This window comes from Triturus cristatus, chromosome 4_1 (assembly GCF_964204655.1).
Source record: "Triturus cristatus chromosome 4_1, aTriCri1.1, whole genome shotgun sequence".
Taxonomy (NCBI): Eukaryota; Metazoa; Chordata; class Amphibia; order Caudata; family Salamandridae; genus Triturus; species Triturus cristatus.
The window spans coordinates 317,030,939-317,050,925 of record NC_140585.1 but is presented as its reverse complement, the minus strand read 5'-3'; the positions used below and the strand labels follow the sequence as shown (position 1 = coordinate 317,050,925).

Sequence of the window (19,987 nt, the reverse complement as noted above, 5' to 3'; positions counted from 1 at the left end):
CATTGGACTCCCACCCACCTATATCCTGTATGCCAGTAGCTGGCCCTTGATCTCCGTCACTTTGTCTCCCACCTTAACCTGGAAGTATCTGGCAAACAATATGGCTACCCACGCCTTCTTTTCCGGTGTAGAGGAGTAAAGTTGTTGGGGGAAAGTGCGGGACTTCATTCTGTGCCAATCCCTGGAGAGCAGGTGCGTTTCTTCTAAAAGGCACACCGACGCCCCAGAATTCTCAGGATAAAACAAAATAGCTAGTCTTTCAATGGGATTGTTTAACCCTTTCACATTGTGTGAGTACCTGAATGATCGGTCGTGACATAGTGCATACCTGGGTGATGTCTGCTGTGACTTTGGGGATCTGCCCTTTCTGTCAGTGTGTCTGTATTCCCGTGCTGTGGTCCTATCTCACATTGATCCAGGCCCTTGTCCATGCCCCGTCCCACTCAGCACACCGGTACCCCTCCCCCCACCACCCTCCCCCACACAACCTGTGTGTTCCCCCCTCCACCCTAGCCCCTTGATGCCCCCCACTCCCTCCCTAACTCCAACAAAACAACCCCAACGTTTTACCATAGTCCAATGCCCGCCATCCACAACAGCGGACATGTGGGAGTGAAAAGTAGGGTGAACATGTGAACAGGCGACCCGGCCCCCCGCCCCAGCCCCCCCTCCCCCCAGCCAGCGTTAGTTCAATGCATTTGTGTCCCCCCGTACTCTTAAAGACTATCCGGCGATGCAGTATTCTGTGAGACTGCTTCTAGGGCTGCTGTCCTTTCTTGCGTCATGGTGGCGAGATCTGGTTGGGTTTCCACCTGAGCCGTGCGCCTGCGGCCCACTCTCTGCCATCCTCCCCCTGACGACTGCTATGTGTGGCTGGGTGACACGTCTGTACTTCGTTGTTCTAGGCCCAGAAGCGCTTGAGCTTCCTGGAGAAGAGCGCATTTGATGCAGTTTTCTGTTCCATTTGAAGATCAAGCGGAAGGGGTGACCACAAGAGTATGGCGCACTCTTTTCTTTCAAGAACATTGTCACATCCTTAAATGCTTTCTTCTTCAGCAGAGTAATGGAGGCCAGGTCCTGATAGAGTGCTATGGGGTGGCCTTGATATTGGAGGGGCTGCTTCACCCGTGCTTCGCGTAGTATACGCTCTTTGAGTGGGAAGTCGGGTAGGAAGGCTAGAATGTCTGGCGGTGCCTGTCTCGGTATGCCCACCCGGTGTGCGCGATCAATGCGAATGTCGAAGTCGGAAGGCCTCCCCCAGAATCTCTCGGAACATGCCTTGTAGGTATCCGGCAACGTCTGCCCCCTCTTCTTTCGTTGGAACCCCCCAAACGCTGATGTTATTTCGCCTTGACCGATTTTCGAGATCTTCTGCGTGGGCTTGCAAGTCCAACTGCTGGTCTTTTAGGCGTATGAGTTCGCTTTTGGTTTGTTCACTGTCTTCTATGGCGGCTACCCGCTCCCCAAGTTCGACATCGCGGCGTATCTCCTTCACCTCTCCCTCCACTTTGTGTTTGAGCGTTTGAAAATCCTCCCTAAGAGTGTTAAAGAGGGTTTCGAGAAATGCCCGGGTGATTGGCACCTCCCCGTCGTCCCGGTCTGCTTGTGATGCAGGGGCAGGGGAGGCCCAACCTCCTTTTTTCCCCGATGTGGAGCCTTTGGCACAGCATTTCTTTCACCGATCTCTCCTCTTTCTTCCTCACTGTGGACATTGTGGGGACCTCCGTCTCCCGATCGCGAGTCTCTGCCCTAAGCAGCACGTGTATTGCAAGGGGACACCTCTGGATGTGATTAAAGGCCCACTGATGCTTGACCCCCAGCAAGTTGTTTATGTGAGATTCATCCTCCCTGCCAGTCCGTGTTGAGTGTGTCGCCACTTCTGGGGGTTCTCTGAGATCTCCCTCTGCTGTGGTTCGTGTCCCAGTGCTTTGTATGACTCGGGGGAATGTGTGGTGCACTGGTTGTGCCCCTATCCTTGTTCGTGCCTGCCTGGTGGTACCGTGTAAACACAAAAATAATCCTTGAGGATTTTTTAAAGCTATTAATTATTTAAACAGTCACCGTGGTGAACTTGATTTATCAAAAAACTCAGATATGTACAACAAAATACAAAAAAGACATAGTTTATTCTTTTGTATTATTTTTTTATCTGAAATTAATCTTTTCTAAAGCATATCTTTGATTTCATGCACAAGCGTGCGCAATCTACAAAACAAATTTGAACAATGGCAACACCAACTACTGTCTAAATGAAGAGCCTCAGCAGTAGTTATTGACACTTTTCTTCTGAGATATGTACCATCCACAGTTGGTCATATAACACAAACCATTTGTTTAGATAATGATGTGTATAAACATTCAATGGCTTTTCCTTATATCAAAACAGTGTCAGAGCGTCGACGTTTCGGTCTCCTTATCCACCAGATAATTCCTCGAGACCATCATCAGGACAAAAGTTGCACCATGTATCTAATGTAGAAGTACATACATATAAATAACAAATAACACACATTTATATTCCATAAAAAACATATGAATCACGATTATTATAATTGTACAAGTCCGAGTTCAACTTATAGTATTGTCACTACAGTGAAGGAAGACAGGTCAATAGGTGTGTACCAATTCCACCACCCCAAAAGTGTAAAAGTACCCAGTCCCCAAACTAAATGGCCACCAATGGAACACGTGAACCACAATGTGCAAAAGACATGCAACACAACCAAGAGTGCCACTAATTTACCAACACAAAAAACACCTTAACGTGTATCTAACACTGTTATAGGGAAACACTTACTTCCTTATTCTAACTCTAAGTTTCGTTCTCCTGTCTCATATTTCATAGAAACACTAAATATTAAAAGACAGCAATGAATACAAACGAGGAACCTCCAAACACCATCACCTAAATCACAAACCACAGAGACAATTAAGAAGCAGCCGTTTTTTACTTACTAAGGAGCAGCCGCTTACAACGGTGTTTATATACTCTGAAACCAAATGAAGCAAAACATCAAGTTGTTACAGCCGTCAAGTAATGCAAGCCATCTATCAAAGCTCACTACGAGTTATATTTAACAGGAATGGCACTTACTTCGTTACACACCAAGTCAACTTCTCCAGTTCAACTCGCCCACAGAAGTCCGAGCAACGAACTCGTGTGGAGGCGGGAGTTATTTATAAACTGGTCTCGTCAAAACCATAGCCAATGTATCGGCCATCTTGGAATGTAGTTCTACAATGGAAATATCGCAATGATTACCATATATTTACTATTTATTGCTGAACGCCATTAGCTTATAGGATCCAACATGAATCCAACATAACATCGTATACTTAGAAGATGTTAATCTTCTTGACTATAATGTGAGAACGCGCGCACCGCCTAATTCGGAATTAGAAAACAGAAAACAGCCAGAAAATCCTGATAGGATACCATTTGGCATATTATCAATGTGCACGGGTGTCATGCTAATAATTAAGTGAGACCCGGCATCTAGGTGAAACTCAAACTTTGAGACGAGGACCAAGCAGGTCGGCCATATTGAAATGTAGTTCTACATCGGTAAAATAGCCAAACCTCAGTGGTTATCCATTCTTTATATGTTAGTGATGCATGCCGATAACTCATAAGGTCCGTAGTTAAATAGAGAATATGCGAAAACGCACACACCTTCTAAATCAAGATACAGAATTGCAAATTAGAAAAGCCGGAATATTCCGGTAGTCTCCATAATGGCATTATAGCGATGTGCGAGAGTATCATGCCAAAAATCAAGTATCAGAACGACGTCCAAACAAATCAGCCATTTTGGAATGTAGTCATACCATGGTCCAAGACCCATGTCATAAACCGATATCGATATGTTGATGAATAATAACTAAACTAAACTCAAGGGGTCCATGGCTCAAAAGAGGTTAATCAATACATTGGGTAGCGCCGGCACAACATGATTCCGGAAGTATACACGTTATCAATGTGCACGAATGTCATACAACTATCATCTAGTCGATATAACAGGACATCTGAGAAATTAGCCAAAACTCAACCAAGAATGCCCCATATATATCGGCCCAAGAAGCAGTTTACAGATGGTGTGGTTGTACTATAAGCAGAATATAAAGGGATCACCATACAAGCTACTTGGCAGGCCAAATCGTTCAAAGTGTCGCCAAAGTTTGCCATTCAATGAAAGAATTTAATCCCATCTCAACCGTTTTAGCAGACCAAATCCACCTGTTTTCCTTCAGAGTAAGTAATCGGTCCACATTCTGTCTGCGTTTAGTGTTTTTTATTGACTCAAGTACAAACCATTTCATGTCTGAAGGGGTATGACATTTTTGCATATAGTGCTCCACCAGAGGTGCTGTGATAACCTTGCATCTAATGCGTGATTGGTGTTGAATTATGCGTTTTTTAATCTCTTGTGTTGTTTTTCCGATGTAAAAGAGAGCACAGGGGCATTCTATGCAATAAATCACGTTTTTTGTAAGACAATTAGTATGCTGGCGTAGTATCCATTCTTTGCCATTTAGGACACAGGATTTTACTACAGACGTTGTGGGACATGCTACACAGTGTCCACAGGGATAGTGACCAGTCAAGGGTGGTAATCCCCAAAGATTTGTCAGAGTCACTGGGACAGGTTCTTTATAAGCTTTCACAAGAGAGTCCCTCAGGTTGCGAGCCCTCTTAAATGCAAACCGTGGTGTTATCAGCTGTGGTTCTAACTTCTGAACTAAGTGCCAATTCTTTGTTACTATCTTTTTGATTGTATTGGATTCTGTACCAAATGTTGTTACACAAGTAAGGGTTTCTGGTGTAGAGACCGGTACATCCTTAACCTGTAGAAGTGCCTCCCGATCGTAGTACCATGCCCTTTTCAGGGAGCGTTTAACCAATCTGTATGGGTACCCCCTCATCAATTTAGTCTGCAATACTTTTGCCTCTCTGAAATAGTCCTCCCGTCTGGTACAGTTTCGTTTAATTCTGAGAAACTGTCCAAACGGGAGGTTATCTCGTAGGTTACGGGAATGATGGCTGTTGTATTCAAGCAATGTATTTCTTGCAGTCGGTTTGGTAAATAGACTGGTGGATAACCTCCCGTCATCATTCCATATCCGTAGGTCTAAGAAATTAATGGCTTGATCATCATGTTCCAAAGTAAATTTAAGATGGTTATTTTGTTGATTCAGCCATATATGGAACTCATCTAGTCGGGCCACTGATCCCTCCCATACCAAAAATACATCATCAATATATCTGAGATATTTCTTTTTCTCCTTTGCAAAAGGATTATTCTTGTAGATTACTTCTTCCTCAAAGGCGGCCACATATAGATTTGCTATATCGGGAGCAAAAATTGCTCCCATGGCGACTCCCTTGATTTGGCCATAGTAGTCGCCATTGAATAGGAAGTAGTTTTCTTCTAATGCAATTTTTGCACATTCTGTGATGAAGTCTGATGGTACTTGGTGGGGGCGACACCTTTGTTCTAATGTAGCGTTGATCACGTCCAGGGCCTCGCCCTGGGGTATGTTCGTGTACAAGCTTTCTATATCCATCGTAACGAGGATATTTTGATGTTTATTGAATGCTTGACCTTCAACTGCCACAATCACATGTGTACTATCTCTAGTATATGATTTTGTTAGGACTACAAAGGGCTTAATAAAAAAATCCACATATTCAGCCAGTGGTTGTAGAATGGATTGACAACCGGCCACAATCGGTCTTCCTGTTTTTTTTTTGTCATGTTTGTGAATTTTTGGTAGCGTATAAAACGCCGGTATGGAAAAATCACTTTTGTGGAGATAATCAAATTATTTGGGACTCAGCCATAGATTATCTCGTCCATTCTTTGTGAGCTCAAGAATCTTTTTTCTCACTCCATCGGTGGGATCTTTTGACAGTTTAACATAATGGATCATATTACATAGTTGACTGAGAACTTCATAATCATAATCTGTTTTGTTTTGTATGATGATACTCCCCCCCCCCCCCCCCCCCCCCCCCTTGTCAGCAGGTTTGATAATGATATCCTCCCTGTTGGCAAGGGTTTTCAGTGTCAGATGTTCCTCTTTGGTGAAATTGTATTTCACATAGTGTTTATTTTTGAACATTTGTTCAATCTCCAACAGGACCACATTTTCAAAAGTAATCAATTCCTTGGGCATCAGGCAAATGTGGTCCTGTTGGAGATTGAACAAATGTTCAAAAATAAACACTATGTGAAATACAATTTCACCAAAGAGGAACATCTGACACTGAAAACCCTTGCCAACAGGGAGGATATCATTATCAAACCTGCTGACAAGGGGGGGGGGGGGGGGAGTATCATCATACAAAACAAAACAGATTATGATTCTGAAGTTCTCAGTCAACTAAGTAATATGATCCATTATGTTAAACTGTCAAAAGATCCCACCGATAGAGTGAGAAAAAAGATTCTTGAGCTCACAAAGAATGGACGAGATAATCTATGGCTGAGTCCCAAAGAATTTGATTATCTCAACAAAAGTGATTTTTCCATACCGGCGTTTTATACGCTACCAAAAATTCACAAACATGACAAAAAACCCCCAGGAAGACCAATTGTGGCCGGTTATCAATCCATTCTACAACCACTGGCTGAATATGTGGATTTTTTTATCAAGCCCTTTGTAGTCCTAACAAAATCATATACTAGAGATAGTACACATGTGATTGTGGCAGTTGAAGGTCAAGCATTCAATAAACATCAAAATATCCTCGTTACGATGGATATAGAAAGCTTGTACACGAACATACCCCAGGGCGAGGCCCTGGACGTGATCAACGCTACATTAGAACAAAGATGTCGCCCCCACCAAGTACCATCAGACTTCATCACAGAATGTGCAAAAATTGCATTAGAAGAAAACTACTTCCTATTCAATGGCGACTACTATGGCCAAATCAAGGGAGTCGCCATGGGAGCAATTTTTGCTCCCGATATAGCAAATCTATATGTGGCCGCCTTTGAGGAAGAAGTAATCTACAAGAATAATCCTTTTGCAAAAGAGATAAAGAAATATCTCAGATATATTGATGATGTATTTTTGGTATGGGAGGGATCAGTGGCCCGACTAGATGAGTTCCATATATGGCTGAATCAACAAAATAACCATCTTAAATTTACTTTGGAACATGATGATCAAGCCATTAATTTCTTAGACCTACGGATATGGAATGATGACGGGAGGTTATCCACCAGTCTATTTACCAAACCGACTGCAAGAAATACATTGCTTGAATACAACAGCCATCATTCCCGTAACCTACGAGATAACCTCCCGTTTGGACAGTTTCTCAGAATTAAACGAAACTGTACCAGACGGGAGGACTATTTCAGAGAGGCAAAAGTATTGCAGACTAAATTGATGATGAGGGGGTACCCATACAGATTGGTTAAACGCTCCCTGAAAAGGGCATGGTACTACGATCGGGAGGCACTTCTACAGGTTAAGGATGTACCGGTCTCTACACCAGAAACCCTTACTTGTGTAACAACATTTGGTACAGAATCCAATACAATCAAAAAGATAGTAACAAAGAATTGGCACTTAGTTCAGAAGTTAGAACCACAGCTGATAACACCACGGTTTGCATTTAAGAGGGCTCGCAACGTGAGGGACTCTCTTGTGAAAGCTTATAAAGAACCTGTCCCAGTGACTCTGACAAATCTTTGGGGATTACCACCCTTGACTGGTCACTATCCCTGTGGACACTGTGTAGCATGTCCCACAACGTCTGTAGTAAAATCCTGTGTCCTAAATGGCAAAGAATGGATACTACGCCAGCATACTAATTGTCTTACAAAAAACGTGATTTATTGCATAGAATGCCCCTGTGCTCTCTTTTACATCGGAAAAACAACACAAGAGATTAAAAAACGCATAATTCAACACCAATCACGCATTAGATGCAAGGTTATCACAGCACCTCTGGTGGAGCACTATATGCAAAAATGTCATACCCCTTCAGACATGAAATGGTTTGTACTTGAGTCAATAAAAAACACTAAACGCAGACAGAATGTGGACCGATTACTTACTCTGAAGGAAAACAGGTGGATTTGGTCTGCTAAAACGGTTGAGATGGGATTAAATTCTTTCATTGAATGGCAAACTTTGGCGACACTTTGAACGATTTGGCCTGCCAAGTAGCTTGTATGGTGATCCCTTTATATTCTGCTTATAGTACAACCACACCATCTGTAAACTGCTTCTTGGGCCGATATATATGGGGCATTCTTGGTTGAGTTTTGGCTAATTTCTCAGATGTCCTGTTATATCGACTAGATGATAGTTGTATGACATTCGTGCACATTGATAACATGTATACTTCCGGAATCATGTTGTGCCGGCGCTACCCAATGTATTGATTAACCTCTTTTGAGCCATGGACCCCTTGAGTTTAGTTTAGTTATTATTCATCAACATATCGATATCGGTTTATGACATGGGTCTTGGACCATGGTATGACTACATTCCAAAATGGCTGATTTGTTTGGACGTCGTTCTGATACTTGATTTTTGGCATGATACTCTCGCACATCGCTATAATGCCATTATGGAGACTACCGGAATATTCCGGCTTTTCTAATTTGCAATTCTGTATCTTGATTTAGAAGGTGTGTGCGTTTTCGCATATTCTCTATTTAACTACGGACCTTATGAGTTATCGGCATGCATCACTAACATATAAAGAATGGATAACCACTGAGGTTTGGCTATTTTACCGATGTAGAACTACATTTCAATATGGCCGACCTGCTTGGTCCTCGTCTCAAAGTTTGAGTTTCACCTAGATGCCGGGTCTCACTTAATTATTAGCATGACACCCGTGCACATTGATAATATGCCAAATGGTATCCTATCAGGATTTTCTGGCTGTTTTCTGTTTTCTAATTCCGAATTAGGCGGTGCGCGCGTTCTCACATTATAGTCAAGAAGATTAACATCTTCTAAGTATACGATGTTATGTTGGATTCATGTTGGATCCTATAAGCTAATGGCGTTCAGCAATAAATAGTAAATATATGGTAATCATTGCGATATTTCCATTGTAGAACTACATTCCAAGATGGCCGATACATTGGCTATGGTTTTGACGAGACCAGTTTATAAATAACTCCCGCCTCCACACGAGTTCGTTGCTCGGACTTCTGTGGGCGAGTTGAACTGGAGAAGTTGACTTGGTGTGTAACGAAGTAAGTGCCATTCCTGTTAAATATAACTCGTAGTGAGCTTTGATAGATGGCTTGCATTACTTGACGGCTGTAACAACTTGATGTTTTGCTTCATTTGGTTTCAGAGTATATAAACACCGTTGTAAGCGGCTGCTCCTTAGTAAGTAAAAAACGGCTGCTTCTTAATTGTCTCTGTGGTTTGTGATTTAGGTGATGGTGTTTGGAGGTTCCTCGTTTGTATTCATTGCTGTCTTTTAATATTTAGTGTTTCTATGAAATATGAGACAGGAGAACGAAACTTAGAGTTAGAATAAGGAAGTAAGTGTTTCCCTATAACAGTGTTAGATACACGTTAAGGTGTTTTTTGTGTTGGTAAATTAGTGGCACTCTTGGTTGTGTTGCATGTCTTTTGCACATTGTGGTTCACGTGTTCCATTGGTGGCCATTTAGTTTGGGGACTGGGTACTTTTACACTTTTGGGGTGGTGGAATTGGTACACACCTATTGACCTGTCTTCCTTCACTGTAGTGACAATACTATAAGTTGAACTCGGACTTGTACAATTATAATAATCGTGATTCATATGTTTTTTATGGAATATAAATGTGTGTTATTTGTTATTTATATGTATGTACTTCTACATTAGATACATGGTGCAACTTTTGTCCTGATGATGGTCTCGAGGAATTATCTGGTGGATAAGGAGACCGAAACGTCGACGCTCTGACACTGTTTTGATATAAGGAAAAGCCATTGAATGTTTATACACATCATTATCTAAACAAATGGTTTGTGTTATATGACCAACTGTGGATGGTACATATCTCAGAAGAAAAGTGTCAATAACTACTGCTGAGGCTCTTCATTTAGACAGTAGTTGGTGTTGCCATTGTTCAAATTTGTTTTGTAGATTGCGCACGCTTGTGCATGAAATCAAAGATATGCTTTAGAAAAGATTAATTTCAGATAAAAAAATAATACAAAAGAATAAACTATGTCTTTTTTGTATTTTGTTGTACATATCTGAGTTTTTTGATAAATCAAGTTCACCACGGTGACTGTTTAAATAATTAATAGCTTTAAAAAATCCTCAAGGATTATTTTTGTGTTTACACGTTATACCCAATTCCTTGGGGTTTAATGGGTTGCCCTATTGTGTAGTATTGCCTGGTGGTACCAGCAGGCCTCGCCCTTGGATTACGGAGACCACCCGCTGGCAAACCCCGGGCCCTGTCGCACCCTTTGCCACCAAGGTCCTTTCCCGTGTGTCAGCTGTGGCCCACAGTCCTTAGTGGCTCTTAGGGTAACCCTGCATGGGCAGCAGTCTCAGGCTGCCCGAGTGGAGGGCCCCCCAACCATTTCATGTGTCCATAGCCTATACCGGTGACACTCTTTAGTGGTCTGGCCGACCCCCGGATCTGCTGCTGCCTACATTGAGCAGGGGCTTCGCCGCCCCCTCCCTACTCTGTCCTGGCTCCTTTCTTGGCGTTGTCAGGCGGGGTGCGTAGGCCGTAGCTCGCGTGTGCCCGTTGGTCTCTGGTGCTCCCTTGAGCCTCACAGCGCCGCTACCGGACTTACTGGCTCCCCGGCTGTGACTGTGTCAAGGAGAGGCTCGCGGGCTGCTGGTGACGCCTGGTGCTCCCCGTGGTGCGGGCCTTGATGTTCGCCGCCCACGTGGCCTGGGTGCAGGGGCCTGATGTAGCGAGTATTGGTCAGTGACAGCAGGCCCCCCCCCCCCCCCCCCCGAAGCCGACCGCCTCTGTCTGCGCCATATGGGTGGGGGCCCTCAGCTCTGTTGTCTCCCCGTGTCTTGCCTCGGAGGGTAATACGCGGCAAACTAGGCCCGTAGACCGCGCCCTCGATTTCCGCCCTTGCCCAGACGAAGCTCGCCGCCTCCCCCCTGCGCCGTTCCCGACTACTTCGGAACCGCTTCTCGGTCCGCCGATGCTCACTCACCGCGATTTGTGGCCGTATTGTTCTCTGCCCACGGTGCTTGGGGGTTGGGGACTGATACGGTGGTGTTGCTGATGCCAGCGCCCTCCCTCTCGCCCCTCCCCCAGCCCCCCCCCCGCCCCCCGCCGCCAGTGATCGCCTCTCCTTATGATCCACGCAGGTGGGGGCCCTCAGTGCGGTTTCCGCCCCGCTTCTTTCTCAGGTGTTGGAGGCATGCCAGCCCAGGCCCGCAAGCCGCGCCCTCACTTACTTGCCACTGCTCAGGCGAGGCTCGCCGTCTCCCCTTAGGCCACTCCCGATGGCTTCGGGCCGCCTCTTTCACCGCTGGTACTCGCGCATCGCTGCCTGCGTGCCGCCGTCTACACTTTCAGCGCCCCGCCGTCTAGGGGTCCAGTCTGCCTAACCTGGACCACAGCCCTACGGGATTCGCAGCCCGGACGCCATTGCCACCTGCGGACTGCCGGACTGTAGATACTGTCACCTGGGGGCTCTCCTCGCCAGTGTTCCCTCTCAAGGGTGTCTCCGCCTTCCCGTGCGGTGGCACAATGGGGGGATTTCGAGAGTATTTGGCTGGATAAGGGAGCTTACGACTGCTCGGGTCGCTATCTTGGCCACACACCCCCAAGGTGTCGTTTTTAAAATTAGATTGAGTACACTATGTAAAAGCAATGAAAGCGATAGTCTATTACCAGAAAATCATCTTTTCAGTACTCTGCCTGACTTTCCTTGCGGGATGTGCCTGTATCATCTTCATTTGCCTCTTTTCAACTCCAGTGAACAGAAACACAGAAGATAGCAAAATTAGCGTAGTGCTTTTGAAAAAGAGATAGGAATGGGAGCACTTGTGTTTTACCTGCAAGAATAGTAAAGGTAAGGGCAGCTAATCTACATTTCCTAATGTGGTGTGGTTAGGTACCAGGCCAGATAGTTAAATTATGACTTTTGACGACTGACCTCTTTTGAGATGTGCAAAAACTTCTGAAAGTAAGAATTATAACACTGCTTGTTAGTTCATTTGTCCTTTTCCCAATGAAAAGTAACCATCTTGGCACTCATTCTGTTTTACTGAAATTGCTTTGTTAGTTTCATGCAATGTTTTATTCCACCTTTCAGTTTTTGCCACCACAGTTTAATGCAAAAATATGTACCAGTCTTGACATTTTAGACAAGGCAAAAATAGTAGCATTTGGTTCTGAAGTCAAATGAATTGTTTTTATTTCAGTTAGCTATGGGTGTTATTACAGTCTATTATGATATAAAAAGAAATATGAAACCTTGTTCCCCTACTTCCTCTCAAGAATGTAATAGTGCGACTGCTACAATATTGGGTAGTACTAATTTCACTGGAAACTGTTAAGCAATCACTTGACAATCAGTTAAAATGCTTCTTTAATCATTTTATTTGGCATCTTACCATAAGGTAAATGTCCGTCATTCTTTTCTTTAAAAATGTTTATCCAAAGGTTCAATCTTTTCCCACCTCCTTTTGCTTTCCAAACCAGGGCAACCATAAACAATACGTTGCTGTAGCAAAAAAGTAAATTTTCTGTCCTGATAATCTGCCAAGAATCAGATACCACTATTTTCTCCTATTTTGAAATATTGTGCTGCAAAATTCTCTTACCTTGTCACAAGGAAACACGAGGTCGAGTGGGAGAAAAAAAAGGAAAAGCAGCATAGAAGAGAAGGTATTAAGCCAAGACTGCCATATGGCCTAAACACAACAGCTACCCTTAATGATTTTGAAAGACTAGAAACATTTTAACAAAGTGTTAATAAATTATTTTTTGGTTTGGGCTATATTCTAAGCATGTGATACCGAATCTGAAGATACCATTACATGTCACTGTACTGTACTGTCATGAGAATAAGATTGAAATTCTTGTAACTGATTCTGGGAAAGAGTCTGCCGCATAGTTCCTGGCTGTTAGCATGTTTTTACTCTGTTTTTGTCTTTTATTTCTGGTAGACCCAGGAGCCAGGCAATTCTGTGCCCAGTGGTGTAACTTTGGGTGTTACAACTCAACCATCGCAGCACTCACAGCAGGTTGGTTTTCAGCCTCTCTTAAGCTATCCCTTAAGCTGCAGGTAAACTAAAATGTATCTTAACAGGTTCTTTAATGAATACATATTTGCCGGTCTCACTATTTTCGCTGCTGTTCTTGATACTAGAGGTGATTTCAATATGTAAAATTTAGTACTGAACCAATCAAGTTATCGTGCTCACTCGGTGGACTTGATTCATGGTTGGATAGATTTAATTTTTTCTTAATTTGCTCTGTAATAACTAGAACCATGAACTGTGGTAGGAATCCACTAAAGAAAACACGAGTTACTGTGTTGCTTCCATTCTGTCATTAAATCAGATTCACTCACGTTTTGTTTTTAAAATGCAACACAGTGTTCTACATTTAGGTTGTTTTAGACACATGCATGTTCTTTACTTAAGTCCTATCATAATTGTTGCAGACATGCAATATACAGTATTTTTATGTATGGATATTTAATAGTGCTTAGTTTACAGTAACAGCCTCTCACTACTACATTTCCTACATTAATGAAATAAGTAATTTGTAAAGAAAGGCATTCACACTGATAATTTAAAACAAGGACTTCATTACCTTTATGTATGTCAATTGAAAGATTTGATGCTACAGTATGCTTTTTTAATTTGCTGGCATGTAAAAACTTTTGGACTAGTTAAAAAGAAACTCAGACAAAACATTTTTGGAAATTTCAAGCTCCCTCATGATTGTATTCAGAATATACTCCATTTGTTCTATTGATTTATCTTGGCCTCTAAATACAAATCGTCACTTAAGTCTGTTCCTGAAGCAATGCGTACTTTGAAACTCTATTACCAAAGGGCTAATCCTCTGATCCAGTAGTTTTTTTCTAAAGGAGGAGGCTGTTATATATTTTACTCTTTTATTTTCTTTCTTTCCCTCAACCTTCAGTTTTTTTAAATTGGTGTCAAGGGATAATACAATTTTGGAAATAGAAATGTCTGCATTTCAAAACAATAGTAAAAACAAATTCTTTGAGAAATTCCACTCCCCGATATGTGTCATTTAGCTTTCTTTGTCACAGTGATTAACCTGGTGATAACTACGCATGCTAAACAATGTGGTGTTATGAGTTTGTACCCTTCTAGATCAAAACCACTTTCTCCTGCTTATCACATTTAAGGATACTCTGCAACAAAGGCCCCCAAAAGTTTGTTTATTCTCCAAGATACCTGCATGCTTATAATAAACGTTTTCCCGGCTCACCAATTCCAACTGAATTCCCTTCCGCTATTACTACTTGTTTACTATCCTTTACGTTTTCTATCAGTAGCTAAGCCTATCTGGTATTATCTGTTTTATTTCACTTTTCTTTATAATTCCATTGTCAGCCTAATAATGCAGTTTTAGTCACAAACTCTAACTTGGTCTTAATTAGCCTAAATAATTGCTTCTGAACCCTGTACCAAACTTTCTGTAGCTTTGTGTTCCCAAATCCCACTGTCATAGTAGCGCAGTCATTTTGTGTTGGATCTTGGGTACCAGGGCTGAATTCTTGCCTAAAAAAAGACAAAATTGGAAATAGCCTGGTATTTTATCCTCTGATTAAACTGTTTATTTTCTTGCATCCTTGATATATTGCTTCTTCAGTTGCAGGGATTCTGTTCAGGAACAGAACTACGCTTGGGACCATAGAACATTACTAGATAGGGACTCAGTCACCATACTATCTCAGTAATATGAGCCAGAGTCCGACTAGCTATAGTGTCTCACTTGCCCTCTTACTCCTATCCAGAGGGAACAGTGAATTGACTCCCCAGAACACAATAGTCTCAACACTCTCATGGATCACTGTGACAGGACACCCCCTTTCACTCTCACACTCATACTCAACCACAATAAAATGACAGAGACAGGAAGGAATGCAGTGTATACGTGCCACAATCCAAAAACTACGTAAAAAAAACTAGTTTTGTCAATAAACTGTATATTATGAAAATCCCTGTCATATAATGGGACAGAATAGTCTAACCCCCTCCCCTTCTACAGAAGCAAACTGATTATACAGGGAAGATCTCTGGGCTTGGTAGCGGACCCCATACTGTAGCATACACAGATAGACGTTCTACGTCTCCAATACAGTCGTGATCTCTCTGAAAATATCGGTCTCTCTCTCTCTCTCGGTTACATTGCTATTTATGCATGCCTATATTGCATGGTTTACATGTTCATAAACAACAGCTGCACTTCTGGGTTGTGTCTAGGTGCAAGTGCCTGACCAGAACAAAATAACAAGGGACATTGTTGTTTGACCTTGTCTGTTGTCAGACTAAATCCAAGGAAAGAACAGAACAAGAAAACAACTGCAGGTTCTGTGTGTAAATATGATGTGGCATAGAAGCAAACGTGTTTATATAGTAACATGTGCAAAACTACTGCGGCCTGTGTCATGCACAGTTAGGCTAACATAGGGAAAACTACAATGAGCAATGTACTGAACACATGACTCTTCTATCCGGCTTTCAGACCATTTTTCAACTATTTAAATGAATCTTTCTCATTAAAAAATCTAACATTCTGGAGAAGTGTTCTCTTTTTTGCATAAATTCGTCAAGCCCCATGGTGAGCATATGCCACAAAACTCATGATTATTTGATCCTCACCAGTTCTGAAATTGTAGGTACTTAAAAAAAAAAAAAAAAATCATACCTCTAAGAGGCAAATGTTATTGTTCGCTTATGTGCGATATAACCTTGAATTCAGTCTCATTAATCAGAAGTCCCAATTCATTAATACCAGCTTAATCGTGAAGTTTAGGGAATTATACACATGTTACAATTTTTCTGAAGATTTTGATATAAATTTGGATCATTTTAGAATGTTTTTTTTAAATACTCTGGGTGCCCATATTTAAAAATGTATCCTTTCATCTCATCTTGTCTTACCATAGCTTCTAAAAGATTGTTAGCCATTCTTTGATTTCAGTTTGGTTTTATTAGCCTTTTAAAGATATTCTAAAGATGTGTCTAAATATGTTAGACCACCCTCTGCAAAGATTTGTTTGGCATCACTTTGTATGGCTTATCCTACTGTGTTTATTTGAGCAGGTAAATCTGGTGGTTATGCCAGTAAATTGTTTGAAAATCCTGTTTGTTAATCCATATTGTGATTTTAATTGTACAGTCTCCTCGGAGAGAGCGCTGTTTATTCTCTTTTGAGCAGATTTTTAACTCAAAAGGTTCCATCTATAGAGCAAACGGTAAAGGAGGCACCACTGCCTTGTCCCACAGCTAATTTGCATTGCCTTTCCCATTGTAACATAAAATTTTTATCTGTTTGCTCCACAGTATGGTTGTAAGATAGACCCGATGAACTGGTTGGGTATTTTTATTCTCCTGAAACATTCCCATATAAATTTTCATTTCACCAGATCAAATGCCTTCTCTGCATCTAAAAATAAATAATATAAGCCCAGGTGCCTTTTCCTCCTGAAGGCAGGAGATGGCTTCAGCCAAAAATGGGTTTGGGTAGCAGGTTTCCTCTAAGAATAAAGCCCAATGATCTGACCCCACCATGCTCTTAACCACAAGATTGTATAGGCCGGCAGGGGGAGCCACTAGGGTTCTGTCAAGATGAGGGTGATGTGATCCTATTTCTTCAGGCCCTGATTGAGATGTGCTGTGGGCATAGGATGCCTCTATGGGGTGCCAATGGGGAGTCTTTCCTTCAAAGTTTGATTCAACGATGTTCGTGCTGGTGCATGATTTGTAGACATTTAGACCGTCTCCTCCCTTATTTTGACCCTTTTGTTTTTCATATCATCTAGTGCAAGCTCCCTTTCTACGATATACTCACTCTGTTTATCTATGCATGCATTCTCTGTCTGGGCTGCCTGATAAAAGACTTCATTCTCTTTTTCTGATCTAAAAATGTCCTTAATGACTAACTCTTTTTGTTAAATACAACCAACTTACTTCTGCTGATCAGATTTCCTACATTCTGTTTTATTTGCTTTTATTTCATTGCCTGGTTTGCAAATTCAAAAATTATAAATATATTTTTTTTAAATGTTTTTATTAGATTTTTGTCATGAATAAAAGAAACAGCATACATTTTATGCAGCACATTTGCAGTTTGTACATAAAGGAATAATAAACATTATTTATAAATTTTGCGCACCACACATATCGTACTTAAAATATTATTGCGTCGACGGTCAGCTTTCGTTTATATAGTCCAGTGTTACGTTCACCTCTCATGTACGGTCATGTGGTCCGCGGAAGTAACCGAATTAGTATCGTTCAGGGGGGAAAAATCCAACACAATGCCACTATCCCCATCCCCCACAGATGCCCCACATCACACAATCCTGCGGATACGTCCAGCCTTTGAAGAACCTAGACCTTATGGGTCTGGTGGCGCAGGGTACGCCTTAATCTCCTGAGTTCACCTGCTTTGTTGAACAGAGACACGGGACACTTCGTTGGGCGTAAAAGGTTCGGTTTATTAGCTGCAGCTAAGTACAGTTGTCCCAGAAGTACACTCGGTATGTTCTTAGGAGACTGCCACTTTACTTCGTGGCGCACAATCTTTTATAACACACATATTCACAAAGAACACACCCAATGCATACAGGGTTGACCAATGAGAAGACTGTGAAAACAAGATATTAAGTAACTCAAATAAGCCTCACTTCCAACTGTTTTTGTCACCCTTCCCCACAAGTTAATCAGTGGTAGTGTTTATAAGTCGACTTGCAGGTGACAGGACACATTTGTATGCCCTGCAGGACAGTTGTGAAATAAGAGAATACGAGTAAAGAATAGCGAAGGCCAGAGAATAAGATAGTCAGGAAAGAATGGTGCGAACCAACAGATAGTCGAGACTGGGATCAGTCAAACCAGACGAGGATTAGTGGAGTCGGGCAGACCCTGACACCAGCTATAAACAGAGGCAGGAGGTTATTTGACACGTTGCAGTAGGATGAGGGAAAACACCACCTCGTTCACCGTGCTGCCTGAGTGAGGGCAACACAAAATGACAGAAGACACAAAATGGTGGCTAAATACGAAAACTGAATTACCTCATCTTGCGGAGGGGGGTATAGCAACTTCACCTTTTATCCCATCCTAGGAGCTGTTTCAACCCCCCTTAGCTTGCTTCCCAGTGGTAGTCGCATTTGCATCTGTAGCTCGCCTCGTACTCGGTCGGGACTTGATAGGCAATGTTTCTGCATAGATGGCACCCTGGTCCTGACCATATATCAGATCATCTAACCATTCTTTAAATTTGGGGGCACGTCCCCTACCCCATCTGCACGCCACTTTGCTAATAGAAGTGTAAGTGTGACATAACAGCGATAAGATTTGGGGAGCCGCTCCGTATACCCCAGCAAAGCCAAGAGTGGACTACATTCAATGATATTGGATGTCATTTGTGTCAGTGCCTCAAATACCTTCACTCAGTATTCCGAAATCTGCGGAAATTCCCACGCCAGGTGCATAAACCCAGCCCCTGGGCTACCACATCTGTCACAATTATCTGTCTCTCTCAATTTGAATCGATATAACTTGGCGGGCGTGCAGTATATATGCTGTATGTATCTAAAATGGATGATACGTAATCTGCAGCTAGCGAAAATGTGTGCAACTTGTAGACAACAGTATTTCCATTGTTCAAGTGTTATGTCAATGCCCAGGTCAGTGGACCAGTGTAATAATGTTGCGTGTGTAGGCTCCAGCTGTTGAAGATGTATATTATGGTATAGAGTGGATACCATATGCCCGGAGCCATCAGCACTCAGCATGCGATGTAACGGTGCTAGGGGCTCCAGCTCCTGGGGAAAACCCGGGATAATGGCTTGCATTCCCTGTCGTAACCGTAGGTATAGGAATGTGTCCAACGGGGTGTGGGTCGCCTGTCGGAAGAAGTGCTCAGCTGAACAAAACTTCCCATGTAGGAAGAGATCCCCCATGTAGTAATATTCAGTCCGGCACATAGTTTACGAAACCCCATTTCTTGTAGTAACGGCATCTGGGATGGTAGGAGAGAGGTAATAACGGCGAGTATGGGAAGGCGGCGTTAAGGTGAATGACCAATTTTGTGCCATGCGGCCACCGTACTGGTGAGAGTTGTGAGTGGCATGTTTCTGGCAGGAGCGGGCTCTTGAATCATCCCATCGAGCGGGAGAGAGTCTGCCAGCCAATGCTCTGCTGCAATTTTGGGCATGTAGCGTGGGGGGTGAATCCAGAAATAAGCATTGTGCGCCTGCGCACATTCAAAGTATAATTCAAAGTCTGGTATATCAAACCCACCTTGCGCGTAGGGCCTCATGAATACTGTCCATTGCAATCGAGGTTGTTTACCTCCCCAAAATAATCTCAGTAACTCAGTTCAGAGTGTTGCGAAAAAATGCCGCCCGGGATGGTATGGGATATTCAGAAATAGATATAAAAATTGCGGAAGTATCACCATTTTTATCAGAGAGGTCCGCCCATCCATCGATAACGGTAATGCTATCCACCGCGTGATATTACACGCAAGGCGGTCCATTGCCGTGCCATAATTAAGTCGAAGGATCGTGGGTAGTTCCAATTTGGATCCCCAGATAGCGTAGGTCAGTATTGCACCATTCCAAAGGATAATCAAGTGAGAATTTTGTCACCACAGGCATAAGGGGGGGAAATCTGTGACTTTGCCCCATTAATGTGGACTCCAGAAAGGTGCCTGAACGCGATAAATTCCCGTAACAGTGGATCCCTGACATATAACGTCATATCATCTGCATAGAGCGATATTAATATTTGATGTAGATTG

General features: G+C 42.6%; 1 protein-coding gene across 10 annotated transcripts in view; it reads left to right on the top strand.

Annotated features, from left to right (window-relative positions):
- WNK1 (WNK lysine deficient protein kinase 1) overlaps window positions 1–19,987 on the top strand; it is a 1,135,119-nt gene that overhangs the window by 649,220 nt on the left and 465,912 nt on the right. For all 10 annotated transcript variants that reach the window (XM_085652258.1, XM_085652261.1, XM_085652257.1 and 7 more), the window contains one exon: window positions 13,135–13,212. In XM_085652258.1, coding sequence (XP_085508384.1) covers window positions 13,135–13,212 — 78 coding nt within the window. The remainder of the gene's footprint in view (window positions 1–13,134; window positions 13,213–19,987) is intronic.